At 34.5% G+C, this 23,751-nt stretch overlaps 2 protein-coding genes across 3 annotated transcripts; both read right to left on the reverse strand.

Moving 5' to 3' along the window:
* Positions 1-6,530: 6,530 nt before the first annotated feature.
* Positions 6,531-15,700, reverse strand: LOC125824953 (type 2 DNA topoisomerase 6 subunit B-like). Its single transcript, XM_049504303.1, has 12 exons — positions 15,659-15,700; positions 15,469-15,577; positions 14,972-15,055; positions 13,971-13,997; positions 12,140-12,248; positions 11,930-12,005; positions 11,814-11,834; positions 11,281-11,453; positions 10,242-10,389; positions 8,050-8,241; positions 7,816-7,944; positions 6,531-6,974 (listed from the first exon to the last, which is right to left on the reverse strand). The coding sequence occupies exons 1-12, from the start codon at positions 15,698-15,700 to the stop codon at positions 6,669-6,671; spliced, it is 1,416 nt and encodes a 471-aa protein (XP_049360260.1). The 3' UTR covers positions 6,531-6,668.
* Positions 15,701-18,076: 2,376 nt separating this feature from the next.
* LOC125824941 (probable protein phosphatase 2C 57) lies at positions 18,077-23,304 on the reverse strand. Of its 2 annotated transcripts, XM_049504290.1 has the most exons (5): positions 23,205-23,304; positions 22,862-23,023; positions 21,395-21,613; positions 19,722-19,933; positions 18,077-18,903 (listed from the first exon to the last, which is right to left on the reverse strand). In XM_049504290.1, exons 2-5 carry the CDS (start codon positions 23,003-23,005, stop codon positions 18,339-18,341), a joined length of 1,140 nt encoding a protein of 379 aa, XP_049360247.1. In that variant the 5' UTR covers positions 23,006-23,023; positions 23,205-23,304; the 3' UTR covers positions 18,077-18,338. The 2 variants fall into 2 exon arrangements, with proteins under 2 accessions (XP_049360247.1, XP_049360248.1); XM_049504291.1 differs by having other exon boundaries at positions 21,395-21,604; positions 22,862-23,291.
* Positions 23,305-23,751: the final 447 nt, after the last annotated feature.

The following is a 23,751-nucleotide window of genomic DNA, read 5'->3' on the forward strand; positions in this document are numbered from 1 at the left end:
TTATAATATGTAATTGAAATGTCTATACTATTTGAAGCAAAAGAATTAGCATATCTCATACTATTAAAGATAGTGATATTCCCCACGCGTCCAATTCCTAAGTCCAATATCTTTGGCATGATGTTAGTTTAATAAATTAATAATGTACTAGTTCTATTGTATCAATTTATATGACACGATTTTCTTTTGTCAGTTTTAGAAAAAAAAAAATGTCTAGATTTATAGTCATACAAAATATTTATGACTTATTTTAGATTAGAAATTTCAAAAATACTTATTTTTTTCTTAAACTTCGTATCAAATCAAACAACATTATGTAAATTAAGACGGAAGTAGTAGTTGGTGATGTGTTTGAAAAAGAGAAAACCACTTGGCCCCCCTATGTAAAGACAATCAAGGCTGCTTATATATCATAGATACGAATCCTCTCTGATCATTCAAAAGATTTTCCTTTCTTACCTTTACTCAGCCAAGTAGCACATGTACATTTAACACCTTTCTTACCTTTACTCAGCCAAGTAGAACATGTACATTTAACAATTACTCCGTCCGTGCCATAATTACTTTTTCACTTTTGAATTGCCGCATCTATTAAAAAATTAATTAATGACATAGTGAGTTTATCATTTTACCCCTATTAATTATGAAATTGATGAAAAGTTCTGCATTTTTTAAAGTAATTAGTCATTTAATTGAGGGTATAATAGGTTAAAAAAATTGTCCTTTCTTGATTTGTCAAAATGGAAAGTAATTAGGAACAACTATAAAAGGAAAAGTGGGCAAGTAATTAGGGACAAAAGGAGTATCATAGTACTCCCTCCGTTCCATATTATAAGTCACCCCTTTCTAAAAATAGTTGGACCACAATATATGTCATTTTATAAAATTTATGCATAAATTACCATATTTTCCCCATTATACCCTTGATTGATTAATTAATTAACCTTGAAAATTTACTTTGACTAACCTAGGAAATCTACAACTAATTAATTTCATTGGGAGAGTACTTCATTCATTAATTAACTTTCACTACTTATTCTATAAAATCTAATTTTAAAGAAAAATATCAACAAACAAATTAAAAATAAAAGATGAAAAAAAATTCAAAAATAATCTTGAAAGTTGAATATTTTGTGATGTTGTCATGTTTGCTTTAAGAATTTATATATAAATATATAAAAAAACATTTTACACAAAATATATAGGAAAATTGAGATGGGGAAAACTTGAATTTTAAATTTTTTTGGATCAATTGGTGAAAACATTTGGCTCCAAAAAGTAAAATTTAAATAGTCATCCAAATGCATTTATATTTTTGAAATCTATCATTTCATCATTTATTACAAAATTATCATAAGCAAACATTAAATAAGGGCATAAGGGTAAAATTACCTTATTTCTTAATGCAAGTGCAAATGAAAAAGGTGACTTATAATATGGGACGGAGGGAGTACTAAAAATGAAAAAATTAATAAATGAGCTAGTCCTAATTATAAGGCTTTTCAAGGTTCTTTCTGATGGAGGTTGCATATGTTTTTTAAGAATTGTTTGTTATTTAATTGTAGAAACTTTTAATAAGAGTCATATATTTTTATTAGGTTTTTCACTCGGTGTCTACTGATACTTATATTGGAGTCTGACTATTTTAGATTTGCACCGTGTAGAGTCTCATTCGGGTGGTGGGGGCAAGTGCTCCCTACCAAAAAAATTTCTATATCCAAGACTCGAACCTTAAATTATTGATTAAGTATAGAACAATTTCATTCATTTCACAATATCCTTTGATAATAGAGTCATATACTTTAAATGTAAGAGGATTTTACTATTTTGTTTATATATATAGGTCTATGAATAATAGAAATATTTATATAAAACAATTTTTCGTTCATATACTATTCCCTCCCAAAAAATCATAAAACTTTCTTGATAGAAATAATTTATGTTAGAAAGAAGAGCAACAAAATTAGTAGGGTAGGAAATTTCCTTATTCAATGGGAAGTGGAACAATAATGATAAGGGCCTGAATGCGACGAGTGATTCTCAACCAAGATGTGACCCCATCTAAGTGATGGCCCAAAATTAAAAATAAATTGAGTTTCAAAATTGTTTCTTTCTTTTATATGAATTTTTTTAATCTTTTTAAAAGAATAATTTCAATTTATTTATGTGATTTTGACTTAAAATGAGTTTGGAATTAAATAAAAAAACAAGAAACTTCTGAATTTCATAATCTTAAATTAAAGATTTAAATAAATGGTACAATTTCTTTTTATTTTTAAGAATACTTATAATAATCTTATTATTGCCAAAAAATGACCTTCATAGTTCACCCATCCCTCAAATTTGGAGGCCTAAGGTAAGTGCCTTACTTTCGAGTAACCCCTGACCCCATGCATAAAAATTTTGTTAGATCAAATGTATTACTTTCTTTGTTTGATTTTTTTGTCCGACTTTAACTTGACATGCATATGTATCAAAATGACTTTTAATCTTATAGTTTTAAATATATTCGGTGAAAAGTTGTAATTAATAAGCTGCCAAAAAGTGAAAGATCGAGTTGAAATGAAGGGAGTAGTATTTTCTTTTTCACTATTTAGCTATAGATGAATTATGATCTTATCATCAATCAAATCTCCTTGAGTTCTTTTTCACTATTTAGCGTAATTATTGTCTATTGTTTAAAAGTAAACACGAAGAATTCAACATAAATGGTAAAAAAATATTACATGACTCCACATTGGTGACAGCCAAATGTGCATGGCCTACACTTGCATGATGAAATGGTAAAAGAATATTAGATGATTCCACATTGGTGACAGCCAAATGTGCATGGCCTACACTTGCATGATGAAGCAACCTTGATTGGCTCACTTGCTTCAATCATTACCTCAATACTTACATTGCAGTAACTAGCACGCACGAGCTATATATCTTTATGTTTGTAGCCACTTTAAACAAACATTGTAATTCGATATTGGAATTTCTGAAATTAGCTTTATCGACTGATTGCAAGTCTAACTAATCGAGCAAAAGGAGTCTTGAAATAAAATTCTTATTTTATCAGTGGAGAAACTTTTTAATCTTGTTTGTTTATACATGTAGATTCCCATATCGTGAAAGCAACAAAAAATCTTATCATCCAGCAAGGAAAATATATGTTCTTCCCTTTAGTTGGCCCTTGTTTGGCTAATTTGTTGAAAGCTAACTACCTCTATAAGGGGAAATATTTTTGGGCTACATTTTAGGGGAGAAAAGAGTTGTAAAACACAAGACATTGACATATAAGACCCTACTCTCGATATCGACTCGACACCCACTCATATTCGACTTGACCCTGTCATTGCGTGTCTTTACACTTTTCACTTTCGGAAATTTATACCAAGAAAACTTTGCTAAATTTTTGAATGTATTCTTTTATTAATTTCTAAAGTTATCAAAAAGGGTCAGCCCAGCCCCACCCGATCAGGGAATTTGATGGGCTAAGGCGGACCGACCCTTCGTTTGAAAGGGCCTGAAAATGCCGAACCCAACCCTAGAAGGGCTGCGGGCTGGCCTTTTTTTTTGTTTTTCAAACTTAAAACTCTAATTTTGAATCCATGTATTCTGAGATACATGTATCTTGACGTATTAAAATCTGATAAGATTCCTAAAATTACAATATAGTGTGCCTTTAAGTAATTAACTCATACACTAAAGAGATTTTTGTAAGTTACCCTAAGGGAAAATTATATATAATAGCAAACTATTAATTCAAATTAAATGCTATAAATATACTTTGATTTAATTGTACCCTATAGCAAACTATTGCTATTTTCGTCACTCTCCCTGGTGGAGTCTCGCTCGCCACTAACGTTTGGTGGCAGTCTCGCTCGCCTCTCTCACTTTATACAAAAACACAAATGTATAAAATGTGTTTGTGTTTGTATAAAGCGAGAGAAAATTGTATATATACATATATTTTTGTTCCCCTCTCTCCCCTCTCCCAGATCTCGCTCGCCACTCTCTCAGATCTCGCTCGCTCACTCGCCTCTCTCACTTTATACAAACAGAAACGAAATGTATAAATTGCACTTCTGTTTGTATAAAGCGAGAGAAAATTGTATATACACATGCAAATACACATATCTTCGTCCTATACACTTACAATTATACAATACAAATATTTCCCTGCCCAATTTTCTTTTGCCTTTCTCTCTTTTTCGTTTTATACATACACAGATTATACAATTGATCTTTTGTATGCAACTGCTTTTTTTTTATATGTATAACGAATTATACAACAGCTTTCTTTGTATATGTATAGCGAATTATACATATACAAAAAATTAGGTCTTAGGAGCTAATATTTAAGTAAAAATTAGGCAAATGACATAGTATAAGAAAGAAATTACTTCCTTTCCCTACTCTTTCATTAATTACCAAAAATCCCTTTTTTAGTGTTTTTCGGATACATAATATAGCAGTGTGGATACTTAATATAGCAGCGCGGATACTTTAATTAATAACGGGCGGATACTTAAATTATTAAGTTGTTAGCAGCACGGATACTTAATTAACGGGCGGATGCATAATATAGCAACGCGGATACTTTAATTAATAACGGGCGGATACTTAAACTAATAAAGTATCCGGTTAAGTTGAATTGGGGGAAAATAAGGGATTTTTGTATTTTAGTAAAGAGTAGGGAAATATTGAAAATAGGTAAAGAAGTGTTCTGTATTTAAGTAATTTTTCCTAATTTTTTTCCAATTTTTTTGGATTATACAATTTTTACTTCAGATGTTTACGTTTCGATATTGACTCTGCTACCTACGTTGGCATAAATTGAGTTGTCATGATTTTTTTTTGTGTCAATTCTTTATGTTGTACAGTTTTCTCTGCTTTCTCTTCAACTCGATCATGTTGGACAACTTCTAATTTATTGAGGGGGCTTACTTATGTTATTTTGCTCAATCTGTGAGGCAACTGTGAGTTCTTGACAGAACATAAGAGTTGCAATATTTGTATATGTTATACAACAATTTATGCTAACTGATGTTTCAATAATAGTTTTCTTGGAGAATTATATTTGTAACAAAATAGTGACAGACACCCAAAATAATTATACAACTGTTTTTTTTGTATATGTATAGCGAATTATACATATATATGTTTGCTATGGAGCGCAATTATGCAAACTTTGTTATAACATACAAATATAAATTTTGTGTTTGCTATATGTGAAAATTGCTCTTATCCTAAACTAAATAGTTTTAGCCCATGGGTTGACCCCGGCTCGGCCCCGATCAAGCCTCAAAAGTCAAAAGCTTATATGGGTCAGGCTTCTAAGCCCTAATTTTAAATGGGCTTGAAAAATTCTATCCCAACCCTAGCCCAATAACAGGTTGGGTTGGGCCGGCTCCATGGGCTAAGCAAAGAAATAATTTTTCCATTCATTTTTCCTTGTCCAGTATTTCAAGAATATGTAATATTAATTATTTATTTTCAAATTATTTCTGAAGACCAAAGACTATACACCAAGTTATACGAGTATTGTGATAAAATACTCACATAAATAATTATATCTTAAAGAACATGCACGCTCCAAAATGAATAAGTAAGCATGAATGGAAGAAGGAATAAATAAACTTACCTATATCTCAAGTACTTCAAGGAAACGAATTTATCTAGGCTGATATTATACGTGAAAATTTTCAAAGCAGCAAGGCTGAGTTAGTAATGAGATATTAGTCGAAAGACAGAGAAATGAAAAGGGTTCTTTCTCTTCAAACAAACATATTAATTCCAAATTATACAGAATATTTATTAATGACCTTAATTATTATTATCAAAAACAATAATTCTATATACAAATTAACTGACACAAAATTATCATTTTAATAATGAATTAGATGATACATTATATATCCTAAAATCAAAACACAATGTTTTAATAAAATTGCTAATAACGCGATTACTAACTAAATTATTAGGAAGATCCATCTGTACTAAAAAAAAAATTCAAGAATAACAACGGTAGAAGATGAGAGACCTCATATATTAACATGGACTTACAAATAAAAATTTATACATTACAAGCAAACATTATTCAAGGTAGGAGATGAAAAATCACATCTATGTTGACAAGGGTTTACAAATGTAAAGAAAAAATTATACAAATCAAGCAAAATAAATCTGAAGTAATCAATAGGGCACTTTCATATAATGTAAGATTTTGGGGCAAAAACAAGTTTGAAGCAACTTTTGAGATTTGAAAACTAATCTCCCAAAAACTAGATGATTTCTATGTTGAACTGATATTTGACAAAAGATAATAATTCTACAAGATACTTCCAAAATCTATGACCAAATGAATCCTTAGATATTTCAGTAACATGGAAAAAACTGAGAAAATGAAATTTTGAAGTGTGTATATATATATATATATATATATATATATTCTCTTTTTCACCACAACGTTGTAGAAATGGTTGAGTATCAGTTTATCTACTCTGGACCATGAAGTCCATACATATTGTTTGCCCCCAGAATGATAAATCCATTTACCCTTTTCCATAGCAATAATAAAGCCAAGCAGAAGTAACTAGAATAGTTTGATTGTGAGGTAAACTATAAACATAATAAGAGAAGAAATTAATAATTGGACATCTAATAATGCTCCTAACCTTCTACAGATCCAAAGAGTTGTAAGCTTCTTCACCTTCTTGATATTCCTCGTCCATGAAATCCTCTTTCTGGAAACAATCATCTTCAAATAGGAAGGTTGGGGCTTCTTTATGCTTATGGGAGTTGCGATCATTTAATCTGATGACTGAAATTATCTTCTCCCTGATGCAATTTCCAACATTATCCGTGTTAACCTCTTGAGACTGTACCCCGAGAAGAGAACAACATTCTTCTTGGAAGTTCAAGTCATTGGAGGATAAGATCAGGCGAGCAAGCGTTTTTGCAAGGTCAGGTGCATAATCACATGTCTGAGGGAGAAATATTTTTAGAACTTTAGCTATGTATGCGAAGGAAAACTGAAATTTTGGCCATTTCAAGCTCAAAGAAGATCATAATCAGCTAGAAGGTGTATCGAGATTTTAAATTGGTTCATGTGGAATCCTATTGCACCTATAGCTAAGTTGTAGCAGTGGATTAATTTATACACACATATAGATACAAACTAATCAAATATATAGATAATGTCTGGGATAGAGGTTGCGGATGCATTAGCTACTGTCATACTATGTATGCTCCTGACCATGGATATGGGTACTGAATTTAAAAGGACTCTGCAGAAACATATGAAAGCATATGCACTTCCAGCTAATAAAAATGCTACATCTGACAGGCTGGAACAGCAGTGCTAAATAGATGATGCTTTAAAAGCCACTCCCAGTAAAAAGGAGAAATTTTTCTAGGAAGCTTTCATCCCCAATGAGGCAATGAGAATAGATTTCTTGCCAATCACTGCTCTAATTTATGTTTGAATAATTGTTATCCCTTGTTCAGATTCAATCAGCACTAGTCATATAGAACTTCAGATGGTGTTTAAAGAATGTGAAGTCCACATCATGCCTAGTTTCTGTATGTGAACTACCTAGCCAACTGGAATTACTGAATACTGTCTGCTTAGCAACCACTCTTTAAAAATCCGTATCAAAAGAAGAAGAAAAAACAAACTACTTTTTCAGCTTCATGTTTGGGTATGGACGTATAAGAATGCAGAATAGATCAAACAATGGGAGGTATTTTGTACATACCAAGCCAATACCAGGAACTAGAAAATCCAATGACCAGAAAGAATGCAGAGAAGAGTGAGAAAATTACCTTAAGTGCACGTGTACTTAGGAGAACCCCTTGATTATTTTCTTTCAAGTCATCCAAAGAACACTTGATAGCTTTTCTAGCTAGATTTCGATCAGGAAAACTGTTTTCTGCAACCCACTGTTTCACCTTGTCAACAAGTTAAGCAAAAGACAATTCTCATTGTTTGAAGTTAATGCTAAGAGTGTATGACCATGTCAATTCTCATGGATATGTATTATATTATGATGGATATTGTCTATGGTAACAATGGATGGCAATATAAATTTGGAAATCTGGTGGCAGGTTCTCCCATTCCAGCATTACACTATCATCATGATCTGCAACACTCTGCAGAGCCAACCCATAGCTTTTCCAGTTGATGCTTGTCAATGCATCGAGGGATGACTGAGCAATAGAACAAGGTACAAAGTCTTTGAAATATAAGATCTGAAATCAGGCATAGAAGATCATTAAAACAAATTAAAGAAACACAAACAAACTACAACACTGAAAGGCGTGCGAGATACTGGCTTAACTGAAAGAAGACGAGCAAGTAATGCTTAGAGATGATTTTAAAAAACTTCAACAGAACCTCATCAACAGATACATGGAACTTAATTTTTAAAAAATTGCTTAAATATTTTGTTAATCTGAACATTGCTATTTCAAAGATCTTGGGTTGATTAACTTAAACTCCAACAGGAGGGAGGTTTGTGATTAGTGGATAACTTAAGCCAAAGCTCACTTGTATTACTGTCAACTGGAACAAGCCCTCAATTTGTATTATTCAGGGTCGGGATGTGACCCAAACTATTAACAACGATATGTCCTTGGCAACGGGCGAAGAACCTGTTACTACTGTCAATCTTTAATATTATAATATAAGTAACCCTTTGATTGAAAAAAAAATACTGGAACAAGCCTACTCAAAATTATGTCAAACTCAACACTGATGGCAGTTCAATGTTAGAAGGGAAACTAGCTGGAGAAGAGGGGGTTCTAAAAGGTCATCAGGGAAAAATTGTCATGGCCTTCTCAGAGCTTCTTCCTTTAAGTTCTAGTAATGTTGCCAAGGCTATTGCACCTAGCACTGGCTTGCAGGGGTTTCCAGATAATGGAATTACTAATGTGCTACTGGAAATGGACTCTAAAATAGTAGTGGATATGATCAATGGCATCAGTGAACCATCAAAGCTGACTGACTTGATATCCAGAATATTTGACAAGCATGAATGGAAGGGGAACTCAATGCTATGGAAGATGGGCTAGCTAAGTTTGGAGCTATCAAACAATCTTACAGAATTTCTATATCTGCTAATGAGCTCCCTCAAGCAGTGAGAGGAGTTTATATCATGGATAAAGCTGGCTTTGCTAACTTTAGAATCAAGACACAGAAGAAAGGAATTGGCCAAGTTTAGTGAGTAAGTGAGGATTCATATTGGAATCCTCATATGTTCATCGCACCTTTTTTGTGAGCTTAGCTGATAAGTGGGATTTCCTGAAAACCTTCCTTTGTGTCCTCACTTGTGTTTCATTTACTTTGGAGGTTAGATATTAAGTCCCCCTCCTTCGTATACTTTTGGAAACAACTGTAAGGACTAGAAATGGCTGGGACAGCCAACCAATAACTTGTATAGTTCACTAAGCAAAAGCTTTTGATATCCTCGAAGTTTAATAAGCAATATTAATTAGACTCAATACCAGAGACCATATTTGTCCACAGTAGATAAGATCGGATAATTAATGTATCCTGTTTGGTGTACACTGGGGATACTCTATTTTAGAAAATAGGTTATTTTATATTACAATATGAAAATCACACTTTCCACATAGAATTTTGTTTCCTGATATGTAATCTATTTATGAACATAAATGGAGCCACATGGTCAGTGAGGATTATACTGCCAACCCCAACTTGCTTGGGATTGAGACATAGTTGTTGTATGTGTAATGTAACCTATCCAATCCAATGTCATCAAGATGGCCATAAAGAAAGAGGTCCACTTGCTGGCCCTCAAAAGTTCAAAAATATTTTTCAGTTATTACTTGCATAAATAGTTATCTACACCATGATGTAGGGGAAGTTGCATAAATCTTAGCCTCCACACACCATAAAGTGCACGAGGTTCTTCACCTTGTGCTCCATGCTTATATGAAAACAAGAGATTCATAGTGTGATAAAAGACCCCTGAAAGTTGAAATCCCAAAGACATAAATAATGCATATCTGTGATATTATCATTAGTTTTCACAATCCACGCATTCTAGGACAACAAATGAACTCAAAACACAAGTTAATAGATGTTGGGAAAGATTATGCAACATGGCATCTATACAGTGAGCTATTATCTAACATTTGGTCACAACATAATTAATAAAGCACATATTGGAATGCAAACATTTTTTACGCTTTGAAGAGTTTTCTTCAATTAATAATCCAAAGCAAACCTCTGTTTTCATGTCTTGTTCCCTGATGCTGGAAGAAGGGACTAGTTCTGACATCTCACTGATAATCACAACAGCTTCCACCACCTGGCTATTTCCCTGAGAACTACCTGAAGAGTTAGCAACCCCAGTTCCAACCTTCAGGTTTTCCCTGAAATAAGAAACTACAACTTTATGTACAAGCTTGTTTCAATGCACTGCACATTGATTTTTTGTTTTGTTTTTGATTCTGCACAACAGTTACATCACCAAAGATCCTATATGAGATGTTGCAATTTTACATATACCATATGAGCCGTTGTAATTTCTAGTTTAGCACCACAAATAGATCTTAACTAAATTACGTTAGCAAACTTAAATCCTCCTACATCAAAACAGAGAAGGAGTCAATTGAGCTGTCAACCAGATTTTAAGAAACTTAAGTACTACTTCCTGCATGCTACATGTGATCAATTGTCTTGCCTCTACTCCTCCTTCAGTCTGCTTCTATGGTGGGAGTTCTAGCATTCCCTTTCATGTTTGATCCTGACTTTCTCTCACCTGGTCCAGTGCATCCCAAGCTTCTTTTTCCCATCTTCACTCAATCTAACTATTTGTCACCAGTATTTTAAGAAGGTAAAATCAACAAATTGTATATTTCAGAACAATAATGCACTACTTTACATCACACTGAAGTACCTTAATGTACGGTCAGACATACAGACAAAACCACACAAGAAAGAGCGAAGAACTGCAAATGTTACACTTTTTAATGGGAAAATTGCAGAATGAAAGGCTAACTTAAAGTTAGTAGATGAAATAGTCCATGTAAAACAAGGAAATGACAAAGTTCAGGGAAACTATGTCAAAGTGTACAATGAAGAAACAAGAAATAGCATTTCTCAGTACTCTTTGTTATCTTTTCATGTTAGCACCTAAGAATTATGATTTCAACATGTGTAAGTAAGACCTATTAACACATTATCCACCCTTCAACAAAAACTAGAGGTTGGAATGCATCCATCATTCATTAACCAAAACCTAGCACCTTTCTAGTACTCACCCAATTGAGAAGCAAGTTTGGTGCTTACGAATATAATCCTTGAGTCCCACTTTCAAGCATTCTATGCTTTCAACAGGAGAATATGCAGAGCTGCTCTCAGTTGCCAGAATACGACTTTCAATCTGTGAACTTAAAGGATCATCACCACATACTAAGAGTTCCATTACAACTTTCTGTAAGAAGAGAAACAAACTATCAGCCACAGAGAGGTAGTGGTCCTAGGCTCCTAGCTATTTACTAGAAAACAGTATATGGAAAAAGACAACTTTTTAAATATAATAAGGCCAAAGAAGTAGGTTAATGACATATAGAAGCTTAAAGCTTTCAAATCTTAATGCGAATCTGATAACAACAGAAATATTTTTGACATGGTGAACTCATCCAAAATATATACACTTGCATTTAGTAGGTCCACACTGAACGCCTTGAGCAGTCTGAACAGTTAGTAGCTATCATTTATAAGAGGGGTCTATAGAGAAGATAGTTGCATTTGATTTAAATATAAAGCATTTCAAGAAAAGTAATGAACTAACCGGAATCTTCAGAAGGATCATCTGCGTAAACAGAAATGAAAAACTGTAGTTAGAGAATTTTTCATATAATTTAGGAAATCATAGCTAGAATCAGCTGATAGACATGAAAAATGAACCTTTTGAAGAAAGCAAGTAATCTCTGCCAATAAGTCATCAAGGCTCTTGGATATTGATATTGATACTTCAGTCCCACTGCAAGGTATAGCTAATTAACCATGTGCGGAAAGACAGAAGCATAGAAAGGAGGGAAAAGACTAGATGGGTATGGTCAAGAGAAAACTAATTTAAGTGTAGCATCACATGGATGGAGCCCCTGAATGGCATACCTGAATTTGGCACCATTCTTTGCAGTTGAGGGTAGCTTTGTCAGTCTCCCAGCAGAATTAGAATCTTTCAGATTTACGTTTAAATTGTATATCTCGCTCTCAGATATGCCTGCAACTTTCATCCCTCAGTTTAAACTACCAAATGTTCTCAATCCTATGAGATATAGGAGTACTTCCAACGTTATGTAATTGTCAAAGAAAGAAATATGTTATATATGTAAAACTTCTATAAACCTGTCATTATGAAAGATAATTATATCCAGAAACCATTCTTCCAAAGCAATTTATTACTAGTAGATAATGATCACCCTAAGCTAAAAGACAAGTTGTGTGAGCTTGATTGGAATTTGTTAAGTTAGATAACAACATAAAGTTCGATGAACTGTCAAACTGCATCAATTCTGCTTTTTAGTGGACACAACCTTTCTGAAGATGCTACAGATGAACATGTATTCTGTCATTAAAATTTAATGGTTAAGGAACTGTATCATTCAAGACATGATTAGCCAGGATTCAAAGAAGAGTTAGCGATGAGACGTTTTGAGTAAACAGTTGATCCCAATTTACCATGTTCACAAGATACAAGTTACAAAAATGAGGATGTTGAGATGGATGTGTAGGCATTCTAGGAGAGATAAGATTATAAATGAAGTTATCCGGGACAGAGTGGGAGTGGCCTCCGTGGTGGACAAGATGAGGGAAGTGAGGCCTGAGATGGTTTGGGCATTGAAGAGGAGAGGTGCAGATGCCCCAATAAGGAGGTGTGAGAGGTTGGATATAGTGGGTATGACGAAAGGTAGAGGTAGACCGAAGAAGTATTGGGTAGAGGTGATTAGACAGGACATGGTGCAACTTCAGCTCATCAATGACACGAGGATATGGAGATCGTGGATTAGGGTAGAAGGTTAGTAGGTAGTTGAGTTTTGTCTCACTTTTCAGCGGGATTAGGCTTGGCGGGAGTCTGGAAGCACCGTGTATGTCGTAGTAGTAGTCTTTTACATGTTTTTTTTCTTGCTTTTGATAGTTGTTATCATATATTTTTTTTGTATTTCAGTTACCGCATTATTTCGTTATTGGAACTATTCTTTCTTTGGACAGTATGTACTACTTCTCTTATTAATTGACCTGTTTTCTCCACTGCCTTTTACATAATTAGTTTGATTTGTTGTATTTGATCCGAGGGTCTCTAAGAAACAGCCTCTCTACCTCCCCGAGGTAGGAGTAAGATCCGTGTACACTCTATACTCCCCAAACCTTACTTGTGGGATTACACTCTACCCTCCCTAGACTCCACATATGAGATTACACTGGGTATGTAGTTGTTGTAATTTACCATAAGAAAATGTAGAGTTGCTTTATTGGTAATGCCTCTTTTCGATTTAAGCGTTTCAAGGTTCTGAGACTGTTCGAATAGCAAAACCAAAATGTTGTGGAGTTAGTTTAACCTCTAAGTATCTCCAGCTTTAGAAAGCTGCCTCTAATCTTAAGATCATTATCAAATCCCTCAAAGGACAAAGGAAAGAACAGGACTAGCTAAAGTAACACGTGAAGATTATGTCATGCATAAACTGCCACCAAAGCATAGACCAATGGAAAAAACAAACACATCTCAGCTCACAAGAGTTTTAGAAAACTAAAGTAGCAAAGTTCAGAGGAGCAGAAGGCAAGCAAGAAGTTCATCCTCTAAAGTTGAAGTAGTTACAGTACTTTATTGATACAACTTCAATCATACATCACAAAAATATTACTATTTTCAAAATTTGTCAATTTTTATCCTAACAATAAATCTGACTAGGCAAAAGAATTATTCACCAAGAAGGGTAAGACTTACTTGTAGTTGCAAGAGAAATCATCCCATCTGCAATGTAATTATACTATATCATCAGCACACTCACAGGTGGTAGAAAAAAAGTTATGGAAGGCTTTTCAATTGTATCTTCCAAGCAGGACGACATTAAAGGCCGAGACACATAATTTTGAGTTGCAATACCTGTGAAATGCCGTGAGAAAATTAAAAATTGAATTCTTATGTTAGTTACTTACTTTTCCTCTCTTTATGTTGTTTTCTATTTTTTCTTGTACGGCAGCCATGGGAGTAAAACAAAGGCATTTACGCAACCTGTACACTTGGTGAATATTCTGTTACTTTTCCCCTAGAATCACCATATTTTTTTCTCTTTCATCTCACCCCACAATATACTCCTCTTTTTCAGCTCCCTAATCTGTTAGCTCAAATCTGAAGAACAATGTTCCAACTTCCAAGTATCTCAAGTTGTGCATCAAATTATGCTTCACTCCAAGGGATGGAGTAGACGGTGACGTTTTCTAGTACTTTAATCAGAATTTTAGTTGGTCAGAATAAATTCTAGTCATGGATTATGGGAATGCACCATCTAGGAACCACATGCACAATTGTCTCGGCGTTGTGCCTAAACACGAGAATAGATCATTACTCCTCTTGTCCCAAAATATGTCACTTTTCACTTTTTGATAGTCAATTTGACTAATCTTCGAAGCTATATTGGATTAGATTAAATCAATATTTTAGAATTAAAATTTAAATATCCCAAAACAATACGAATATTACTATAAGTTGCAATTCTTCACATATCAATGAGGTGAAAAAATATATCTTAAAATGTTGATCAAAGTTCTTTTAGTGTGAGGTCTTGTTTCCTTCATAAGTACACACACAGATATGTTTAGATGAGAGCTCTGTGTCTACTGAACCTTAAACCAAAGCTATGTGCGCATCCAGTATGACTCTCTGAGAAATATAACTTGGGAAAACAGAGTCAAAACATAACAAGCATGTAATTGCCAATTGCTTACCCCATTGATTAGCCAGAGTAGGGTCGTTTCGGTATTTCAGATATTGGTAATCCTCCGGTTTGCTCCCAACACCAGTATCAGAAACTGTTGGTGAGAAAATTTAATGATTCATCATCATAGATTCTTTCTGCTAACTGTATTAACACAATATATCAAACTGCAGTTCAAACTTCAAAGTACAACTCTGTATTTTGTTTCTTAAATGCAATTTCATTTCCCTATTACAAGCATAAAAAAGACTCGGATCAGAAAGAAAGAAAATTACTCGCAAATGTAATTTTCATAAATCCAGAAAAACTAGTCAATGCGTCTTCCAAACTGAATCACTCTCAGATGACGCATCTTCCTATGCCATCATAGACATAAATATACAGAATTACGGCATTATATTGAGACAACAGATACGAATTTCTGATGGAAGAGTCGGAACTGCGGTTACCATAAACACACACTCATATATATATATATATAGAGAGAGAGAGAGAGAGAGAAATTGCCTGATATTCGAACGAGCGGGAGTGCTAATCGAGAAAACGAGGTCAATTTCACGGATAACCTGCAAAGAGCATCGGACATGCGGCATCGTTGAACGGCGCAGAAAATGAGCTGCAAAAGTAGAAGAGTGAAAATGAAGTTCAAATTGGATTAGAAATGCATAGTGGCTATGTTTGGGGGGAAAAAACTCACATGTTTATAGAGCATTTTCACAGAGGAGATTTCGATTTCCATTGAAGTTGCAGTATGCAGAGGAAGAAGCACTGTATACCCGCCAATTGCAATCATCTGCAACTTTGAGCGCCTCGCTTCGGGTGTGTTTATATTGCCGCTTAAAGCCTTAAAACAAATTTAGAATTTAAATTTAAATTAATGAATAACCAATACTCTATATCCATCATTCTTTTGTGACAATGAATCGAACCTAAACATTATTATAAATTTCAATTTCATTGTTGGTTATATTTTCATGAACATTACATCTTCATGGATGTATACTATGTCTTTCGTACTCAAATCATAGGAAAAAAGGATAATATTCAAGGTACTTAGTGAATGGAGTTTTACGTTCATGAAGTCAGGATTGAAATGATCCATGTTTAAGCCTCCAAATTTGAGAACCTCATTTCTTAACAATGATAGATTATAATTTATTTTTTTAAAATAATATGGAATACTATTTGTATAAAAAATAAAGTTTTCATAGAAAATGAAAGAATTATTAGAAGAAACTTGTCATATTTGGAGTACAATTTAAATTTAAGGGCTTCATTTGATTGTGACTTTAAACCACTAATATGCTTAAGCCGCCCCTGAGTTGCACATTCATAAAAACCAGAAACGACGACCTATCTTACATTGGCAAAGGAAGACATAGGTCAAGTGTCACTTATCTTAACATTAACACTACTCGGACTAATCAACTTCCAGCTTAGATATAAAGAACATGGCATTGTGTTCTTTTTGTAAAGGCAAGCACATTGTAGCCACTTAAGTTTTTTGCTCTGTTGTATATTGATATTCTGTTACCTTTCATAATCGGTACATTATTTCGTATTGATGCCTACTTCTAGATCCTTCACAAATACATAGACAGTCCTCTTTAGTAGTGTTACCGAGACCTTCTGGTTATAACATCTTAAATTGTATATTAAAAGGAATAATAGATCAAGTTGTAACACTAATTTATTATTCTGATGTACAAGTTGTATTGTTTAACAGTAAAGATTCTTTCTAGTGTATGAATATTTTAGCAACTATGCTTGTGCACAATAATACACCTCAAGTCATCTCCTCTATGTTAGTTGAGTACTCCAACTTGTAAAACGGATCATCTAGACATCTTCAAAATTTATGTGTCACGTCAACATCAGATGTCCACAAGACACAATGGGGAGTGTTTAGTTGTCTGTTGAAATCAAGTTGAGGTGTCTAGACATGTACTCTCAAAGTCAAGTGTTTACTTGTCAATTGAGGCCTAGTTTGAATGTATGTTTTGTGTATTATGCCTTTTGGATACTACTCTACTGAGTCTATGTCGTTGAATGAGAATGATCAATGATTGCTGGCAAAGATGTAACGTTACCATGTTCATCTAAATATAACAGATGGATCCCTATCTTCTTTACTGTACTTTCTTCACCAAACTCTGCGATTTACATCTTATCTCCACCTTCCATAATCTGTCCATAAAATGGTTCTTGCAAGTAAGATCTGTAAAGTACACATGATGGTTCTGCGCGACTAGCATATATTTCATAATCATATCGCCAATGGTAACATTTTGAAGGCATTCTTCCAACAATATTAAAGCTCAATCCACGCAGATGGAAACCTCTTGAAGTTGGTACTTTGACAAACTTTCGAACACACCAGACAATCATTCCTAAGAATTTATATTCATTATGTGTGGGCATAGTAAAGTAGATAGACGAATATGTTACTCGATTGCTGCAAAAATCTGGAATCTCATTGCTTTGGAGATAAATTTCTAACCCCTGCTTTATCAAACAAAGATGGAAGATTATTAGTATGGAAGAAGAGACGAATTCATTTCTCATACGTTCACTCAACTAACTTTTATATCAGAAAGTCACTCAACTTTGTTTTATAATAGAAAAGTGACTGTCTGAGAAATTAACTCCACGAGAGATAGATAGAGAGAGAAAGAAATAGATAGATAGATAGATAGATAGATAGATAGATAGATAGAGAGACTAACCGGATTAGGATTTTTTCTAGATTGAAATGGTAGAGTAGGTGCACTAAAGAAGCCTTCATTGAACGGATTCTGGAGAGAAGCACAATTAACCTAGTATTTTCTTAGAAACAAAAGAGAATACTCACACTGATAAGTATAAAACAAATATACAATTTATATGCAAAAAATTATGATAAACTAAAATAAAGCACAAATCTCAGGCAGAAGCTGACTCAAGTAAGCCCGAGTAATACGCAGCTACGGAGCGCACAACAGAAAGAACAGAGAGAAGCTCCAAAGAAAAAAGTACACACCAAGATAATCAACTGTCTGGAAAACAGTGACCATTTTGCACCTGCCAACCCTGCATCTTAGTTGGATAATATGCTAGCAGGACTTCAATGAGAAAATTAATGGAAATGATATCTCAAGTTAAAATTTATCAAGAAGGTTCAGAATCACCTAAAACAAAGAAAATGTTAGTTAATCAGACAACAGCGCCGCATATGTTACAGTTGGTTGGTCAATCTCTCCCATCATCTAACCATAAACTACAAGAATGAGAAGCAACAAGGGAAGGGAGGAACAGCGGAAAGAGGGGAGGGGAGATCTTTTAACTCCTACAACTGAAAACTAAAAGATCATAAAACAAAAAGGTCATGGTTTACTATCTTAATCTTTCAAGGTATCCAAAAAGCCCTGCAACTCTTTTAAGCCTTCTGCAGAAATGCTCCTATGCACCCTTCCGCGTGGGACAACCAAGTTGGGAGGTGGCTGCTTTTGAAAACACACCACAACCACAGATAAATTGTCCCCGCTCTTTCTTTTCAGAGCCTCATCAACGAGATCTTTGCTGCACATCACTGGATTATTGTGTTCCTGAAGCCTTCGACGAGCAAAGTCAACAGCATTCTGGCTCATGAAGACATCCCATATACCGTCACAACCTATTATGAGAAACTCGTCCTCTTCTGTAAGTCTGGTGCTCATAAGTTCAGGTTCTCCACTAAGTGGACCACCATCAATAGATTTTAATCCTTCCAGGTGCCAATCTCCTAAAGCACGAGCCACATTAAGTTGTCCATTCAGGTAGCCATCATACACATATCCTCCAGAAGCTTCAATCCGCTCTTTCTCCCCAAAACAACCAGGTTTGTGATCTCTCGACATCTCAATAGCTTTACCACGACGACAAAGTACAGCTCTACAATCTCCAGCATTTGCCACAACCAGCGAACTGCTTCCCATGCAAAAGATCAAAGCAAAAGTAAGATAACATATTTAGGTGATCCCCTCACTCTAGGCTGAGAAAGCATGTGGGTAGCGGGGGTAGTTCAGTGTAGTTATCCAAAAAATTGTTGACAATACTGCAGGCAAATGAACAAAGAGTCGCGGTTCTCATGGACATGGGGACATAAACATCTTTTGGAGAAAATTAGATTACACCTCCTCAGAGAAATCTAATATTGAATGCAGATGGCACTATAAACTCATCTCAAGATACATGACTGAAAAGTAACTGAAAGAGCTTCCACAGGGGTGTTTAGTCAAAGGTCCAGTGCCATGAGAATTAGTACAAGTTCCAACCTTTGTTGCCCCTCAGTAGAGTAACTGTACTCAGCAAACTGGTAGGATTGAGGTACGTAGGTGCGTTGAAAATACAGGAATTTATCGAAGTTTCCAACAAGACATCTGTAGAGAACCTCAAGCAAATAATTTAACTGCAAGCTCTTACATGTTGTGTATCTTGGACATAACAAATTACCTAAGAACTTAGTAGTAAAACAAATATCCGCTGATCAAAAACAGAAAAACTACGAGAAAAGTACAAATATTCTAGTAGAAATGTAGTGCAGATGCTCTAGTTGAAAAGACACAGAATTCCTACAAATTAATGGTATCAAACTGCTTCCAAATTTAAGCCCACCTTGAACCTGGCTTAACACATTGCCCCCATTCAAAATTCAAAAATAATGAAAAATAAATGGAAACTAAACAGGCAACAAATGAATTTTTAAGTCAACAACAGATGATTAAAGTTGAGAACAAGTGAACCTTCCAATAATAAGGGCTGCCAAAGCAGTGGTACCGGAAGCAAGATCAGCATCCAAGTTGCAGGCTTCTGAAAAAGCAGTATCAGTTTGCAAAAATGCAGAAGAAATTGCCCTATCAATCTGCCTTGGGAAGTCTTCATCCTCAGCAATAAACCTTGGTAAATGGTTGCAAGCAAAATCAGCTGCATGTTTTCCTCCATGTCCATCGAAAATCTTGCATTAAAAAAAATAAAAAGGTTGAGTTTTAATACATCAAACAATTTTTTAAAACTATATCCACCATAGATCTGTGCATATGCAAAATGTCTTAAATACTTCCTAACAAGCACAAACATCCCAAAAGCAAGAAGACTTTCAATCTGTAAGCAAGCTTGATCTTAAAGTCAATATTCTTCAGTTTCATCACAAAGCAACACAAAAAAGGTCTGCACTCTAGATTAAATTTTGAGATGTCTAAAACAGATCCCAAATTTGAATTTTTCTTTCCTTAGCCCTCCATAAGTAATCACAGTTCTTGGTGTTACTTCAAGCTCCAAAGAAACGCTAGTTCAGAGAATACTCCAGGCAATTGTAGAGGAAACATAATGAAATGAAACAAACAGAGTGGGTAAATAAGCAACTGTGAACACACTAATCAGCTTGAAACTTCTTTATTACCATTCAGCTCCAGTACTGTCTGGATGGTGGCAGCATAATGACTAGTTAATGATTGTTCATCTTTCAAACACCAAATAGTACATGCTTGAAATGACTTTAATGATAAACTTTTTTATGAAGTGAAATGATTTTACTGATATCATTAGTTTTGAGTATGAGAAGAAACATTCCAGCTCCCTCCCCTTTGAGGATAAAAAGTGCCCATGCAATGGAAACTTAAGGGGGGAAAAGCCTTATAAATTCCCTTTACTCAGTTTTATCAATATACCCAACTAGCCATGGGAAGAAAATAACATCAAAAACTTAAAACATAAGACATCTAACTATGTATTTCATCAATACATTCCCTCCTGGCACATCAGTTTCCGACATTCCCAAAGCATTTAAAGTGGAAATGGCTACCTGCCGTCTAGCAATTCTAACCAAGTACCACAAAATTACAGACAATCCCACCTATTTATTACGAAAAAGGAAAAAAAGAACTGGTACAAAAAAAAATTTAGAAACTGCACTTTGTTCTGAAACTTCTAAGTGCCCATTGTTTGTGTTTCTTTCCTCCCTTTCAACTATTTGTATTTTTATGACTTATGAGCCTCAGGTTGACAGTTCAATTATTCTTGTTAGTTCACTATCTGAACTTGAAGAGAGTGGATCTAGAGCTATTTACATAGCACTAGAATTGATTTATACTTGTTTAATGCTAACGTAAAACAAACAGATCAAGTCAACATATAGGTACCAAATACGTCTGAAAATCAAGGTCCCGAATATGAAATTAAAATAAGAATAATAAAAAGGTAGCACAATGCTCACTGAACCAGGGAAACTGGAGCAATCAGGCATTGCCTTCCCTGTCACAATGTTGAATAATTATAACATAATTTATTCCCAACGATGTGGAATTACAGTTGCCACCATATGTAATTAACTAGTACTTTTTCAATAAGTTATGTAATTAACTAATAATTAATATCATGCCTCAAGTTCGTGAAGTGCAAGAGCGGAGAAAGTTGTTACCCCGTAGAAGGCATGAGTCTCTTCATTAGAACTAGTTGTTCTATGGTGGCTCATTAAATTGTCGGTACACACATAAACATCTTCCATGCTTGACCGAGATCCAATGTCAGCCCAAGCACCTGAGCGAAGTATGGGAAGGTACTCTGTTGCATGATCACCTGTAGTTGTTCTTGGTTCAAGAAGAGGAGCATCTGATAACTTGGTTCTCACCTGGTAAATCTCCACTCAAAACTTCAATACACATCAAGAAAATACAAAATCACCAAAGATCATACAAAGTCTGAGAGTTTCAAGTTCTTCCGCAAGCAACTAATACAAAGAAAGATAAAAGTACAAAGTAACAGACCATAATTTCCAGATAAAGAGACCAGAAAAACTTAATAAATAAATCACGCAAACAAACAAAGTATACAGATGCATCAGTTCAAATATTAAACTTATATTATTTCAAAAACTATGCTATTAAGAATTTTCATATAAACCTAGGACAAAATTCATATTAGATTAATGGAAGAGGTATACTTTTCAAAGAATCGCAAGCAATAAACCATGAAATTACATCCTCCTAGTAGATGCTACTCAACTTAGCATCGCCAAGGCATAAGGTTTTTTTTTAATGAAGTAAGTTGTTTCATTACTGGCATCAAGAAGATGCAACGAGTACGGCTTAAAGTTAAGTTAAGTTCTGCAGAGTGGTGGTTAGACCAACATTGTTGTATGGGGCTGAGTGATGCCAGTCAAGAATGCACATGTTCAGCAGATGAAGGTTTCAGAGATGAAGACGCTTATATGGATGTGTGGACATACTCGGAGAGCTATGATTAAGAACGAAGCTATACGGGACAAGGTGGGAGTGACATTAGTGGCGGACAAGATGAGGATGCTTAGATGGAGGTGTGGACATGTGTGAACATACTCGAAGAGATAAGGATTAAAAACACTAGTGCCCTATAAATTTCAACATTTTATTTTGCACAGCCATCAAACACGGTTGGACCTATCCAATACCAAATGCTTCCACACATCTCCCCAATAAGACAACTAAACAGCTTCTTCTTTTTTATCAAAAAAAAATACATATGATTACCTTCCTAACTTTAGTTGCTATCTTTATCAAAAGTAATTATAGATATAAGCAAAAACACATCCATAACATACTGATATATGCAATAAACAAAACAATAGAGAAGTACTTATTTTGTTTCCTTTCTGCACTAAGACAACTAACCCAAATTATCAATTATACAGCTAAATAAGCAAACTACACATCAATGCCAAACTAGTTAGAATTGATCCTCCGTATCCGTTCCAATACTCAATAATTCATCTTATAGTAACAAATTAAGTTTTTCTCAAACACCGAATCTAAGGCAAGTACATTCCAACTAGTAATTTTGCAAAGTAATAAATCAAACACTAAAAAAACCAAAATAAATAGAACATTTCCGATAAAGAAGAGAAATTTACCAAAGAGGGGTGTCGAACAAGGGACTTCTTGGTGGCAGAAGCCACTAAACGGCGATCTCCAGCAAGAGGGTTAGGTGGTTTGCTGTTGCTGGAGCTCTCATTTCCTCTGCTGCAATTATCAAACATCAATTTACTTTCTTCCATTTTGATTCTCAATCATAACTGCACAGCAAGAAGAAAAAAAAAGTGAATGAATGTAGAAATTGTGCAGAAAATTAGGGATCTTCCGTGCAAATTTGATTGAATCTAGGGTTTAAAATTAAAGGGGATTGTAAGGGGTTTTAAGGAGCGGGAAAATAGGGATTTTTAGGGTGTGGGAGGAAACAGAGAGATTTAGGGATACAGAGAATGCAATTGGTGTTTTTAGGGATCTCTCACTCTCAGCGATGATTTTGAGGTGGGGACTCAAGAAAGACGACGGTGATTCCTTTGACAAGTAAAAAGGTTTTCTTATATTTCTAATATAATATACTAATTGTTTTATATTATCAATAAAATTTAATTTATTATGATATATAGCATCTCGTAGAGATAGAGAATAAGATTATGTATAATAAATTCTTTTTCTGTCCTTGGACAATTTTTTAGACTCCACCGTGTTAAATCTATAGCTCGATATGACTCAACAACAATGACTTTGATTATGGTCAAGTTTATTTAAGGTAAGACTTTCGGCATGGACACGTGTCGAGATGACATCAGAAGACCTTACTAAGGCATGACAAGGGCTGGGCAACTTAAAGCAAGGTAAGGCAAGGCTATGAATGCAACATGATCATAGCTAAAACAAGTTTGTGGGCTATGAATTGGGCAAGGCTGATGGCTAAGGAGAATGGAAACTAAGTGGCAAGCTATGCAGAATATGTGCATAAGACAAGCACGTGGACAAG

The sequence above is a fragment of the Solanum verrucosum genome, unplaced genomic scaffold, assembly GCF_900185275.1.
Source record: "Solanum verrucosum unplaced genomic scaffold, falcon-dt-bn FXZP01000086.1, whole genome shotgun sequence".
NCBI classification, from domain to species: Eukaryota; Viridiplantae; Streptophyta; class Magnoliopsida; order Solanales; family Solanaceae; genus Solanum; species Solanum verrucosum.

Bases quoted from the DNA above. Each gene is read 5' to 3' on its own strand.
- LOC125824941 (XM_049504290.1), bottom strand. From the start codon at position 23,005: ATGGAAGAAAGTAAATTGATGTTTGATAATTGCAGCAGAGGAAATGAG. The intron at 21,614-22,861 runs GTAAATTTCTCT...TTTTGAGTGGAG, and splicing joins TTGTTCGACACCCCTCTTTG to ATTTACCAGGTGAGAACCAA. The intron at 18,904-19,721 runs GTTCACTTGTTC...CATGGGAAGCAG, and splicing joins GCAGCCCTTATTATTGGAAG to TTCGCTGGTTGTGGCAAATG.
- LOC125824953 (XM_049504303.1), bottom strand. From the start codon at position 15,700: ATGGAAATCGAAATCTCCTCTGTGAAAATGCTCTATAAACAT. The intron at 15,578-15,658 runs GTGAGTTTTTTC...CTACTTTTGCAG, and splicing joins TGAAAATGCTCTATAAACAT to CTCATTTTCTGCGCCGTTCA. The intron at 11,454-11,813 runs GTTAGTTCATTA...CTCTTCTTACAG, and splicing joins TGATCCTTCTGAAGATTCCG to AAAGTTGTAATGGAACTCTT.